At 39.6% G+C, this 15399-nt stretch overlaps 1 protein-coding gene across 1 annotated transcript in view; it reads left to right on the forward strand.

The window, feature by feature from the left end:
* Positions 1–15399, forward strand: part of eys (eyes shut homolog) — a 137955-nt gene that overhangs the window by 8260 nt on the left and 114296 nt on the right. Inside the window, exons 4-9 of the mRNA XM_028423552.1 lie at positions 3619–3704; positions 4648–4775; positions 5805–5919; positions 7383–7542; positions 10715–10819; positions 14283–14422. Coding sequence (XP_028279353.1) covers positions 3619–3704; positions 4648–4775; positions 5805–5919; positions 7383–7542; positions 10715–10819; positions 14283–14422 — 734 coding nt within the window. The remainder of the gene's footprint in view (positions 1–3618; positions 3705–4647; positions 4776–5804; positions 5920–7382; positions 7543–10714; positions 10820–14282; positions 14423–15399) is intronic.

The raw sequence follows: 15399 nt of genomic DNA on the forward strand, positions 1-15399 counted from the left end.
CCTGTTCGTCCATTACACTTTGTTTTTAAAACCATTACAGGAGGCTCATGTATGAACATTGGGTGGCACTCATGATTTAGTGAATTTGTATGCCTCTGTCCTCCATTACTGCTTCACTCATTATTTAGTCTCATCAGCTATAATAATGAACCTGTTAGGTTAATGGGTGTTACACACAAATGGGTTACAAGACCTGGATACTCCTCAGGCTGCCCTGGATATCACTGTCTGCTGTAAAAACAAGCCTGCAATGAACTTTCTGGAGTAAAATCTCCAGGTGGCTCTTCACATTGATTCATTGTTGTGTTTGCAGCATAATTTGTCCTGGCAGCATTCTTGAAGTGTCATAGCTTTGCCTTTCCAGTCCAGCCCATGCTTTCAGCTTATTATTTTGGAGATGTGGTTTCAAGGTTACTTCCAGCACTGTCTGGCATCTTTTTTTCCTTTTATAAGAGAGTATTAAGGCTGTACAGTGGACCAAGAAACTCATAAGTATAGCTTGTATGAATGAGTTCAAGAAGTTTTTTAAACAAGTCTACAGCAGAATTCCCAGGTCTTTCAGAGGAACATCACTGCTTTGCTTTCACCTGGGTGCATGCTTGAAGGTGGATGTTGCATATTTTTAATCAGATAAACGACATGTATTGTAGCCTCTTAAGAGCTTGTGTGTGCCTTATGAAGGCCAAAGTAACCTTGTAGTAGATTTGAAATCATTTTCTTCCTTTACCTTTGTGTTTGATTTAAAAGGAAAAAGTCACTGTACAACAAATATATGTTGTATACTGGGATAGAAAGCAAGGTTTGTTGCATTGTGTATGTTCAAAAGGTTGAAGCAAGGCATCTGGACTTGTAGAGTTTTCTTGAAGATGTTTCGCTGCTCCTCCTCCCCAATCTTTCCTAAACTGTGTTGACTAAAGGACACTAATAACACTAAGCTGAACTACTTGTTCTCAGGGTAACAAGCCTGTCAGTAGTGTAATAAATAATACTCTTACTTACTCATCTTGTTTGTCTTTTCCAAACCTCTCTTTAAAGTAGGGAGTAAAGCCGCTGTGCATTGTAAGACACAGTTGGGCTCTGTCACATTCTGTATCCAACTAAAGCAGCCCACACTGAAAAGCCTGGCAGCAATTTGACTCAGATTCTGTTGGCATTGCAGAGCGGTTTCATCTCTGTGATGCCATCCACTTTCTCAGTGGTCCCCCTTGGATATATTCCCTGCAAGGCTAATGGAGCTGCCCTCCCCTTGTTGGATTTCTTCATTGTAAAAAGCATCCTCATAGAATAGTTTCCTCGTCCCTTATACTGTAGTAAAAGATGTCTGTGGTTGGTGGACAGGAGCGGGAACACCCCCCGCCTGCATTTACAGAGATGGGAATGCAAAAATTACACATTACCTAACATTAAAGGAGAAGACAGACTATATAACATGTATTTCAGTAATTTATATATTTTTTTTTAATCGTTGACGGTTTTTGGTTGTTAACCCTTTCAACCCCACAGCCTATTTTTAAGGCATCCACTTGAAAATGGCATGCCCAAAATAAATAGTATAGAGTATATCTCAGCAACCACAAAGTGTATTTGAATACTTTTGAATACTTTGTAAATATTAGTGACGATCATAAAATAATAACCAATTGACCAACAGGTCATGTATTAAAATCAAACACAACAATTGACATTATAATAAATGTCTCCCCCTGTCTGGGTTTTAAATAGACGATTCATATATTGCAAAATAAATTGGTGTATTACATGCGCTCTCTGCCTTTGCAGCTTTATCTAATTTGCTTTAATTGCTGCTTCTCTCTCAAGTAAGCAGACTCCGCTGGGTGCTTTCGCATAGTCATGGTGTCCTGCTGTCCCATCAGCTTCTTGGGAGTTCTGTGGAGCTTGTGCTTCCTCTACCTCCCTGCTGCTGTTGGCTCATTAATCAACTAGAAGTTAGTGGCTGCTCCAGAGCTGGCTGCCCTCATAGGCCAAAGTCTATGCGCACAGAATAATGAGCCAAACTCATGGGACGTTTCAAATGAGATTTTCTTTTGATTTGACTCTCCTCTGCACTTCTCCAGGGTATTTGTCGTCAGGTATTACCATCTTTATGGGGCCATTTCCATTTTGTATAAGGTGTTAATTGTTTTTACAAGCTTGTTTTGTAGTAATATCACAACTTGAAAGTTTAATTTGAAAGGTATATGCAGGTATTTCCCTCGTTAAACTATTTAATTAGACACTGAAACAATGATGTTTCTTTGTGGCTGCAGTTCATAATCACTGCAATAATTATGGTGTTTGACATGACAGCACAGGTACAAATGGCCATAAAAGAGATGCCATGAACTACAATTATTAGCAAAGACATTTACATAAGTCACAACTAAATATGACAGATGGAAACTTTTCTAAAAAAGAAGAAAAAATCTTACAGCTCAGTGTGTGTTAGGGAAGCATTTAGTGGCCCAGCTATGAAAACTTGCATTTCGCTTGTAAAAATGAGCCAAAGCAAAAGCCTGAAGTTGTACACAGTAAGATTGATGCCCACAGAGGAGGCTACGAGGAGCCTCTGGGACATGAGCACTTGTATCAGCAGGGGGATTATAGAAAATATGCAAAGAAAGAGTCACTGGAAAGATAAATGTGTAGGCACCTTGTGAAGAACACAAAAATGAAAACCCTCACCAGGGAATAACATCAAATTTTATTCACCTTGAACCTGCAGTGAATTCAGTCTAATTTTATCCTTTGCACACAATGTCCCTGCAGCATTACTCCGTCCCTGGCTAAGCTCCTGGTGGTGAAAGTGTTGTGGTTCCATGGTATATATATTAAATAAATACTGGCTACAGCTTAGTTTGAAATTACTTTATCTCCCAAAATGCTTACAGTTTAAAATGAGCTGCAGTACTTAGTTTACAGTTCAGTGAAAATCCTCCATGAAAATCATTTATACATCTTTATGATGACTTTTCTTTTATTACTGTACTTTATATGGAGGGGTCAGCTTCTTTGAATGAGGACTGTGGTCATTCTCCTCAGTGCTTACTTAGGGAACATATTGTATCATTCACCTCTCATGGCAATTAAACCGTTCTTACATGTGGTAAGGTGAGGAGAACATCATTAATGACATCCTACATCCACTGTGGCATTTAATAAACCAAATAAATATGTGCTACATATCATCATAGAAGTTACTAAATATATTCATCTGTGCAGCTTGGTAGATGAATCAGCTCTACTCTTTGTCATCTGTGTTGTTACGGCTTATAACGGAGGCTAAGTGATGATATATTATATCTTTGCATCTGCTCCTGAATTGCATAAAAATCTGTTTGGATATGAGTGCTGTACATTTATTAGTGAACCGAACTTCCTGGCATTTAAAAATATTAGAACCCACTGTGTGCATGTCAGTTACCAATTTTTCCATGCTTCTATGCAAGCATATTAGGCATAATAGCATCACATTGCGTGATAGGCACTCATAACATTAAATATAATATGTAAACATGTGCAGGGCAAATATCACGGGTAGCCTGGCTTTTGCACAAAGTTAAACACATTGTCCACGGCTTGAACAGTAGTGAGGTAATCTTTGTGCTGTCGGTTTTGCAGGACCACCTTGTGAGAGGCAAAAAGCCCCCTGTGACCCAAATCCATGCCAGAATGGCGGAGCATGTGAAGTGAGCCCCCGAGGATTTGTTTGTCATTGTCCAGCCGGATTCGCGGGCCTGTACTGCGACACTCGAGCGGACTTCGATTGCATGTCATATGCATGTCAGGAAGAACAAATTTGCACTGCAGGGGAGCATGTGAGTGCTCTATTTCCCCTTATTTGTGTTTTATTTTTTTTTCTATCTCAGTGGGACATAAACAAGAAATGTCACATGAAAATTAATAGTGTCTGGAAACAAGATCAAATGGCTTCATTCTGACGGCTCCAACAGCAATTAATATTTCCTGCTGAAGATGAGCTGAGGGAAAGAGTGTCTGCTTCCTCAAGCATTTTTGATTGAATGACCCAGCGCATATTTAAGTGCCAGTTTGAAATGGGTCTGATCAAAACCTTTTTATAATTGGATGCCTGCTGCAATTTTCACCTTTCACTGGAAATATTATTGTGGTCATACATTTTTGCAGAGCTAGTAGGGTTTCCAATGCTCCAGAGGATACTCTGGGGAAAATACAGTAGTGGTCTAATTGTCTTTCTCTATGACCTTTGTTTTGTTCATTACAGTTTGCCAAGTGCACTACACATTTTCACAAACCACCTAAGAATACCAGAGGAGAGCAGGCTAAAAGGGACATTCATCAAAATAATGCCTGTTATGGCTGCTGCTTGACATAGATATTTTTCTAGAAGCTTAATCTCTTTAAGTGTGAATTACAGGAACATTAACATTTATTAGCCTCTCATAGTATCTAAAATAGGTATTTAAATGTATGTATTTATTTGCCTGCTTGGGTCGGATCTTATGTAGCGGTCTGTAGTGAATAATAAAGAGAATTGAGGCCCAGTTTTTATCACCACACCGAAATGTTCTTGTATTGAAAATGTTTGTGATCTCATGTACCTTTTGTGTAATCTAACCCTGTTTTCCCCGAGCTGACGGGTGACCTGGTTTGTTATGCTTCTGTATGCAGGCTTCTGAATGTGTCTGTGCAGATGGTAATATGGTCCCAGCATGCAGGAGGCAGCAGAACCTGTGTAGCCCATCACCCTGTCTGAACAATGCCACCTGTGTGTCCAGGGGAAATGATTACGTCTGCAGGTGAGACACAGAGAAAGGATCTAATAGAGGCCTGTTTTGTAGTCCCATTTCTGGATGATTGGAGAGGCGTGTGAAGGCGTCTCCCCCTGAGAGTGATCTGCTTTCACCTTGTGATAAGGATTTATATACTCTCAGAATTAACACACGTCATCCTCATCGGCACACTAATAATAGCCAAACACCGCCAGCAAAACGCTGTATACGAAAACCACCAAGGAGCCGGGGTGTTAGAGGAGATGAGTCATTACCATAAACATATACTGTATGTTATGGTAGGTCAGTCCTGAATATACTGTCCAATAATGACTTGTGTATTAATCCACAGCTGAAAATATACCCATCTGCTCCATAGTCTGAATAAGGTGAAATTAAAAATTAGACAATGTGCAGTGGGTGCGTTTGCTGAAATTTGCTAATAAGAAGGAAAAAAAGGCATTAGTTGAAAGGGCGATCTGGCTAGTCTCTAAAAACCAGTAAAAGTAAAAGGCATAGAGACTTGCCATTTAATCTTGAAACAGTTTTCACCAGGATACTTCTCAAAGGATACAGGCTTCTACTAGATTACTGTCTGCCCTTGGTGCCCTCTAGATACTTATCATCACTCTGAAACCTGTTTTAAAGCAGACCAAAGCTCATGCTGCTGCTTACACCGCTCAAACCACAAAGTGGAATAGTTTGTGTTAATGTTGATGAATCCCTTCATGTTCTACTCTTCAGGGTTTTTGTTCTGTTGCTGAATGAATTCTGCTAAATCAAATCAGTGTCTGAATATACTGTATGTATTTAGAATTTGTATTCAGCATGGTGACTGTATTTAGTCCATACAGTCACCACTCCAACCATGTGGCAATTAGAAGAGTAGCTTGCACACACACACTTTCTATCCCCAAGGTCCATATCACAATCAGATCATGCGGAAAACTAAATTATAACCCTGTGTATGTTGTAAAAGAAACAATACAGTGCGGCTTGTTAGTGCTTAAGGCTCAGGGTGAATTGATTTTGATGACTCTGACCTCCTCTCAACAGATGTCTGAGTGGGTTTTCTGGGAAGAATTGTGAAGAAATAATTGACTACTGCAGGCTGCTCAATATCAGCTGCCTAAATGAGGGATTGTGCTTGAGTGTAATTGGCGGATATCAGGTAAGTAATTCAATGTTTCAGTCATAATGAAATACTCTGAGGCCCACAAAATGTGACTCATGCTGTACCTTAATGGGGGGCTGCATTGTGTGTGTGCAGCTCATTCACAAGCAGAGCTGTGATGCATTCAGTAAATCTGTTGTTTCAGTTTAAAGGCTTTATAATCCTTTTTCTTTTGTAAATTATTGTGTTTAATTTGTGTGTTTTATTACAGCCTTTTTTGACTTTCAGGGTTAGATATTTAATTTCTTAAAATCAGTTGCATTATTATTATTATTATTATTATTATTATTATTATTATTATTATTATTATTATTAATAATAATAATAATAATAATAATAATCTTATTATTATTATTATAGCTGTATATTTGCTCAAAGTGCTTGTAAGCAACTTAGGGTTAGGTGTCTTGCCCAGGGACACATCGGCATGCAGCCAGGGCAGGGAATAGGACCACCAGCCTTATGGTTAGTGGACCACAGCACTTACCACCTGAGCCACAGCTGCCTTTATGAAATAAAAAGTCGAAATCTGCCGGCCACAGTGAAAAGAAAAATAAGAAGAAGAGAAAAAGAAGATCTGTCAATATTTGTAATTAAAAGCAAAGAGATTAACAGAAACGTCAGGGTTAGAATATGTCTGCAGACAGCAGTGGTCTAATTCTAACCCATTAATCACTGTGATTATGTGGACGTTGTGTTCAGATGGACAGCTTCGGGTCTAATTTGCCTCTGTACCGCTCAGTCTTCTCAAATGTCTACATTTTTTAACAACACCTGAGATGGCTCCGTAATGCCCCATAGCTCCTAATTATTCGCCATCAGTCTTCCATTAGACCACTGAAAGCATTCTTAATCTAAAATCTACTTTTAGATGCTTTGTGTTGGTGCGCCTCCAACTATGGTCAGACATAATGTTGCTCACTGCAAATGAGCCATTTCTTCTTGTGTCTTTATTTACAGTTTTTCTTTATTTATGTATTTGTTTTGAAAATCTGTTAGCGTTAATAGAGCTTCTTTTATCCTTCTGTTATGTACATAGCACTTCATTATCAACAGGAGATCACTAAAAACAGGCTTTATTGATAGACATAGAGTGGTTCTTTTAGCTCTGCATGAGCTCCTCGATTCAGTAATGAAGAAAGTGCTCAGCTGAACCAGGATAGAAAAGAACAAATATGATGATAATATTTAGAAATTTCCCTTGAACTCAGGTATCCTTCTAACATTTTTGTCTTCCTTCTGCTGTTGAATCTTACCAGTCGTACACGGCTGTATGTGTTGAGGCAGGTGAGAAGAGTTTTGGTTATTTTAGAGAACTGTCACTTTTATTTGACATTTTTATTCATACTCGAGGCAGATGAGTCTTCTTTCTGATCATAGGAGGTTGAACAGAACTGCTCATTGTTTCAGTAAATGCCAGATGGAAGATGACAAACATGCATATGACTGTTTTCCTACAGTGTGTGTGTGCCCCGGGCTGGGTTGGAGAGTTTTGTCAGTATGTGGGTGATGCCTGCCTGATAAAACCAAACAGCTGTTTGAATGGAGCCACATGCATTGCAACAAATCAGCCATCAGCTCCCCCACAGTACACCTGCAAGTGTCGCCTCGGCTTCACCGGTGAGATAACTTTGCTTTATTATCTGTTCTTTTTTTTGTGTGCGTGCTCATCTGTCCATCTGTCTGTTGGCAGAATATCTCAAAATGTGGACTTATTTTGTTCTAACCCTTGTGGAAAGGTGGGTCGTAGGGGCAGGATATGACTGATTAATGTTTGTAGGAAACTTGGCATGGAGCTGACGACACTTGGCAGTTACACGCTGGTGACATTTGCAGACTTTGTTGGTATATAAACACCATGTAAATACAGTGCACACACAAAAACCTCTGCAAGGATTTGAAGCAGAAATGCAAGACAAGTCAGGAGGGGACTGGCTTTCTGAGTATGTTACTGTTTTAAGGCAGTAACATCTGCGATCTGCATGACACGGAGCTCTCATGCTGAGAGAAACCTATAAATGATACATGTTTCTACTGTGCTTTTTGTTACTCTTTTAAGCGAGTCTGCATAAAAAATGGTCTGAAATCTATAAACCAGTCATGAGATACTCATGTACCCCATCAAAAGTGCATAGTTTGTGTCATGCAAGAATGAATACAGTTATTCTATGGTCACAGCAAATCAGGTTTATAATTGGCAAGCAAGTGTCCATTAAAATTGTATGTCGTTCGCAAGGGAAATGCATTGTTCCATTCCACTTTGTCACAGGAAAAGACTATCGTGCATAGCCTAAGACCCACAGACATCTGGAGTTTGTCTTTGGTGGAAAACAGTCACCACTGAGTCTTTGTTTGGTTAAGTACACATTGAAGAGTTGTCTTACCTCCATGGGTTCATGCTTGGCTTCGGTCCGACCTCTCATACTGTACATTGATCAGGTCAGCAGCTTGTCCCATGGACATGGACAAGGAAAAGCAGAAACCCCTAACATTTATCAATACATTTTATTATTTGCAGTGTGTTTTATTATTATTATTGAATTATTATACCTGGCTTTGTACAAAGCCATGTTATTCTACAACATGGGACAAATGGGGAAAAAAATAGTGTTGTTAGTTTTTCTTATATATTATTTTTGAAGCTTATTTATCAGGAGCTTTGTCTGCTTGACATTTCTAAGGCCTGCAGCTGATTGCATTTAATCCAAGTAGTCTGGCAAACTGCTTCCTAATTAGCTGCCAGCTCGGAACATGGCCGAAACTTGTTAAGCTGTCACCGACAGTTGTTAAAAAACAGGGAAGAGATACAAAAACAAAAAAAAGGATTGTTGCAGAAAAGGGATTCTTATTTGCCACGATTGAGCACATTTCCAGAAAATTAAGTGTGATTTTCGTTTGTGTGTCATTGCTTCGAGGGGCTCCCTGCTTTCAGTAATGACGGGTTACAATTTCCGACTACAAGAACAGTGTGTGGTTCACATAGAAAAAAAAAATTTGGCAGAGAAACCCTGCAGGACGAGAGGAGAGTTATATTTTTGTGTCTCTGTCATTTTGCACCACAGAAGAAGCATCATGCTTGAAGCATTCCTTTTCTCACTGCCTAAGAAATGATATCAGTTTTCTTTCTGCTCTCCTTATTGCATTTTCCAAATGATGCTGTTATGGACAAATCAAGAAATAACAAAACAATATGCATTTAAGATATTCATAGGCACAACCTGTGATCCTTGTTGAATATCATATAGTGGTGATGCACAGCATAATTCTTTTGTTTTATTACTTAAACAGCCACTGAATGCTTCTTTTTTTTATCCAGTGCACTCAGGTTGTGGCCTATAGCGTATTTCACAATCTCACTTTAAGTCCTGACACACTCAGCTGTCAGTCAGATAAGCCCTTACATAGCACTACACGGACAGGATTTTTTTTTTCCTCTGTTCAAAGCTCAAATCTGTTGCCACTTCAGTAATGGAAAATTGTCTCTTACACCATGGCAGTTCTTAGTGACTGATAGAATTCATCATTTTTTGGCATCTCGTTTTTTTTTGTTTTTTTTTTTTGCTTTGGAATTTCAAGCCATGCAGCATAGAAAGGCCAATTTAATTTCAAGCTTTGCCCAGAAACCCCACTGTACTCAATCATAGATCATAACTCAGGATACATTACTCAAGCTTTGGCGTTCAAATTTTATTTTGGAAGGCTTTATTTTTCACAGCACAACAACCCATCCAAACACACATTGTTTTTAAATGATACGCATTATAACACTAGTAAAGATTAGGCTCTGTTCTCTTCTGTGTAAAAGTAAACAAGGAAGTAAACAATTATGTATAAAACCATGAATTCATTACAAAGACTCTGTAATGCATATTGGCTTTTTTACACGGCAGTGTTAAAAAGTCACATTTCATCTATGTTCATAAAACGGCTAAAAACACTATGTAATTGATTTTATTCAGTCATAAATGATGGTGGGCGTGTTTCAGATTTTAGTAGGACAAATTTGTATAATTTGCTGCAGCACAGCTTGGCATATTTTCTATATAATGACCTGTAGCAACGACCGTGCAGATGATATCAATCATAGTGTTTGTGCTGTAGCATGAGGTTGCTGCTGTCAAGAAGGGACTTTCACTACACGTCATTGCCGCCCTGTTATTGATGATAGGACATTTTAAATTAATAACCTGCACAGGGAAGACCCACCCACCCCCCCCAACCACAGCAGAGTTACTAGCAGCTGCTGAGGCAGCTGAGCACCAAACAAATCTCAAGCAGGCTTCACACACACACACACACACACACACACACACACCTTATCAGCTCTCTTTGGTCGGACAGAGCTCGTCATCAAGTGTCTAATTTCCAAATGGGAAGGAGAGTCTATTTAATCAAAGTGTTTTTTTTCTTTTTGCAAATCCTTTAGCTCCTTTCACTCCAACAGCATTTTAACAACAGGATGTTTGCAGCCTGATTAACACTGTAGGAGAAAGGTGAATAAACAATTGCAGTTAAAGGGACATTTTCTGATTTCTGAGGACTGAGAGGAGCTTGGTATGAAGCCAGCAAATAGGGGTAAGCCTGCTTCTCGCTGCAGGTAAAGAAAAACATTTGCCCAGCAGCGTTTGTGGTGACAGTGATAACAGGACTCAAGGTTTTCACTGCTCCCAGTGAAAAAGTGCAGCATTTACCTCTGTAAACCACCACCTGATTGCAGTAGAAATGCAGTAGAAATGCATCACGTTGTGCTAGTAGTGTTGTGTCATCTATTACCTGTTTTTTTTTTTTTCAGGAACAAAGTGTGAGACTGAGATCAACGAGTGTGACTCCAGCCCCTGTCGGCACAACGGCACATGCTCTGACTTACTGGGAGACTACCACTGCCAATGTCCTACAGGTATGTTGGGCTGTATCCAAACCTGTGGCTTCGTAATAACATTTAATGATATTTGTATTAGCTGTGGCGGTGTTGCCAACCTTTTTAACTTGTCTGCTGCAAATGTGGCCCATAGATCTTCAGCCAGGGCCCCTCTGGCCATCTGAGTGTAGGCTGAAAACCAAAGGTGACACATCCTGCCTGAGGAAGTTAGACTGGAGCCAGCACGAGTTATTTGATTAGCCATAGGAACCATATACCTTTTTAGCACTAAAAATAGGGCTGCATCATAGTCAGCAATCTATTAGACAATATGTCTACCTAAATATATATGTAAGTAAAAAATAACTACTTTAATGGCACGCTGCTGATCACCACATGCTTCATTGTGCCATGTAGGAGCAACCAGTCACAGCCAGGGTCTGCTGCCTTTGATTGACAGCTGAGAAAAATCACCAAGCTCATTTCCAGAGCTCAATAATGCAGCTAAATTGTGCAAATATTATATTATGAAACTTGCATTAATACAATTTCCTTATAATTGCTTATTGTGCCTCGCCGGCTGAGGCTGAATTTATATTCACAGGATGTAAACTGATGAACAACTGGTGGGAGCTCAGGTCTCTGTTGTTGCCACAGCACAGTTTGTGTGTCTGGCACTAGTTTTTACTGGAACATTTTACTGCAGACCAAAGACACAATGAACGGGCGTCTTTGCATCCAGATGACGTGTTTATTTTGTTTCTGACAATAATGTATTTTTAGCTTTTGTTCTCAGCTTATGTTTTTTGGCTCGTTGGGGAAATACAACATTGACTGTAATGAAAGTCCTTTTGTTCACTCTTGTTCGGTTAAACATTGGGGACAAGAACAGAGGTGTTAATGACACGTAGGTCACAAAGTCTGTTCGCTTCATCAGGTGCTGAAGCAACTCACATTAGAGTCCCTGTTTAAGGTGACATTCAGAGCGGCAATGTATTTTCATCATGAATGTGTCAGGCTTTGGAGTGTCAGAGGTATAAGTCTGCAAAGTTCAGACGAATGTGAAGGATAGTTCAAGGTATTAATTATCAGGGTTACAGGGAGCTGAAAATGTTTCACTTCAGTTCTATTCAGTGCACTTTAAAGGCCACAGGCAAGCTAATGAAAGGAGAAGATAAGAAAAAAATCAATAGGACCTTATTAAAAAAACATGTACAAAAGTCAAATGATTTTTGATTCCATGAATATGCTGCAACACTGTTAACTTAGACATATAGGTATATAATTGGAGATTACTTGGCCAAAAGTTGGCAAGCTAAGATGAGCAGACTTCCTGTGGTTTTTACCTCTTTAAATACTTTTTCTGATTTGTAGTTGTGCAAGCCAGTAAGTTGCAGTTACACTGTCACCTCAGAATCCAGAAAAAGATAACAATCACAATGCATTATAATTTCAGCAGTATCTGTGCTGCCTGGGTGGTTGAGGGGAAAGGAAATTGACACATTTCTTTAAGTAGGTCCAGAGATTTGAACCGACGACCCTCCAAGCTCCAGGTCTTGAAACGGTGCACTTTGCTGTACAGCTCCATCATAATACTGAGCAGAACACACAGATACAGTCATTACATATCATGCAGTACACATGCTTTGCAACAGTTGCAGCTGCATATAGCGCGGGTACAGTTACATAAACTTGTGTTGGGTGAGTAGGTCTCAATTTGGACTTGATGCCAGTCGATCTCAGAGAAACAAGTCATACCTTTAGGGACTTTAGAGTTTTCACTCCACTTCACTGGCATGTCTAAACTTTTCTATGTAAGGTAGAGGAGGAAACCTCCGCTCTCATAGATCTCACCGTTTCTATTGTTTTGAATTACAATTAGAATTGTAACATACAGCAGATGTACTACAAAATAATGATAGTATTACACAATCTAACGAAAAAATATGACAGCTTAAAATATTGTCACATTGATGTATTAATACTCCGGTCAGCATAGGCATATATCAGCGTCCAGTCTGTGTGTGCGTTTTTGCTTTATAATTTCTTAACACAGCACGTTTGACGAGACCTGTTGTTGGTGCTTTTTGGGTGAGCATCTCTGTGGGAAAACTGGCTGTGATGTTTGGAGACCGTGGGGGTGGGCTGGTGGTTATGTCATTGACGTTATTGACTTAGAACCTCCCATCACAGATGTCAAGTTGAATTAGGCCCATGATACCCCAGAGGGCTCAACAGTTAGCACGTGCCGCCCCCGTGTACACCTGCTCAGAGCACTGATCAGGACTGTGGCAGTACACACTAATCCATCTCTGTATTGTGGAAGATTCATGTTTCACAGACATGCCTATGATGACCACATCGTTAACTGTTACCATTAAGAACAAGCCAGCATCTCACATTGTGGACCCAAGCTAAAGAGCTCACAAGATGATTATAAAGTGTTATTTGGCTGCCAGTTTAAAGCTGATATTTCCTGTATCTCCAGTTTAAAATGTGAGATGGATATCCATGATTTTAGCTCAAGCTGTTGTTTTTTCTTTCCAGCCAGAGCCATCAGTAGCTTTTTTCAGCAGTCTTGTGAACCTGCCTTTGCAGCCTGCTGTAATCCCTGATCATGAATCCCTAACTCCCTGAGTAAACTGGTAGTACATGTGGCCACAGATCCATGGTAACAAAATTCCACAGGGCGTACCCTGGCTTTTCCAGCGTTGCTACCAAATCTCATCTGTTATCTCGGTAAACCTAAGCCTCTTCCGCTCATATGCCTCATCTGCTGCGTCTTCTTATGAAGTGTGAGGGGAGTTCTGCCATGTTAAAAAAAAAAGAGTGCTGGACCACTGGACCAAACAAAGTCTAACAAACTAAAATTATAATGCATTGTGATTGTTTTCCTCTTCCCAGCCCTGCTTGCCACACACACACCGCTCCTACTCAGTAATACATGTTTTCTCAGCAACAGTGCATGTGTGAAATATACCTAATTAATTTAAGTAAATATAGGGTTCATTTAATGACAGTATATGCCAGATGTATTATCTCTTTGAATCAAACGGGACTAGTTTATGCTTATGTTTGCTTTAGGAACACGACACACTGTCTGCTTTGATACTAACAAACCCTTTTTTGTCAACCTTGAAGTTTAATAATGATTACAGATGGGTGTTACAATCAAAGTAACATGAAGAAGAGGGAGATTAGCATGTGTTAAAATAAATAAACAGCACCAGTGTTTTCCTATTCAAGCTTAAGTTAAAGTTAATGTGAGGCTCTAGTTAAATACGAATTCCACAGAGGGCACTGAGGCTCATCGCCTATCCTTCAAAATGGGGCCAGTCCTGCAGTCGACCCACAACTGGGCCACTTTTGGCCTTGTTTATTAAATATAAAGACGAGCAGGACTTGAACATTGACATAAATTAGAGATGGGGTAGTGGCATTAGTTTCAGATCTACTTTCCGCTACTCAAGTCAGCGTATGTGTGTTAAATTGTTTCTTGCAGGTTTTCAAGGAAAGAACTGTGAAGTTGACATAGATGCCTGTGCTCTGCCCAACAACACATGTCCACCTAAGACTCAGTGTGTGGATCTCCCTCGTGGCCTTGAATACACCTGCCGTGTACCCTGTCCTCAGAGCATTCAAGTGGGTAAAAACATCATAGTGTAGTGTGCATGGTGTTTGTTTGATAGTGTTGTTGTTTGAAGTCAAGAACATTTGTGGCATGTCTTTATTGGGTGTATTGGAAATTTAAATTTTGAATAAGAATAAGTCAACATTAGCATTAGAAGGTCCACAAGGACATGGTGGCATCACCACTGGAGTGTGCTCCATCATGGCAGAGATAGCATAAGAAGAGGATTCACATCCTGGATGACTGTTACATGGCAAGAGATCATTGACAAGATCCATACGACAACCTTGAAAGATCAATGGTAGTATATTACCATATAGCTGGGTATCTCCCTTGAGTGAGACAATGCAAGTTATCCACAAACTCCCAAACAATGCCCAAAGTGTCAGCTTCCTGGATCATAAAACTCCTGATCTATAGATATAAAAGAACACTTGAAACAGTGGAAACACTCAGTCTACTACTTCAAGAAAGCCAAATCGATTAGTTCCATGGGTCTCCATTTTCTGGGATACAAATACTGTGCTGCTGGTGGACTTATGGACCCCAGTGGCCAGAACTCCTTCTCAGAGTGTAAAGTAGTAAACAGTAGAATTAAAGAGCTACTAATATTTTGTTTGTTTCAATTAAACACATTTCAATGTATCCTCTACAACAGTGCAGCAACATTATCACAACAGCAGGGAACCATAACAGTAACACTAATGAGAACCTATTTATGTAATTAGAGAGATTACAACACTGTTTGTTCATTTTTGTCATGTAAGAAAACACAACTGGCACAGAGCTTACTTGAAAAATCATACTGACACCTACTGAGACGAGTTGGTGGTACATGATGGATGCATTTCCATAATGAGGAGTTTGACACTTTGGCAGGAGGTGTGAGAATGTGGGAATCGCTGGTGTGAGTTAAAACATATGAGAAAGATCTGCAAAATTACAATTCAACCTGGGTAACTTCAGTAAGAATATAGAAGTTATTATT

Source organism: Parambassis ranga, chromosome 15, assembly GCF_900634625.1.
Source record: "Parambassis ranga chromosome 15, fParRan2.1, whole genome shotgun sequence".
Classification (NCBI taxonomy): Eukaryota; Metazoa; Chordata; class Actinopteri; family Ambassidae; genus Parambassis; species Parambassis ranga.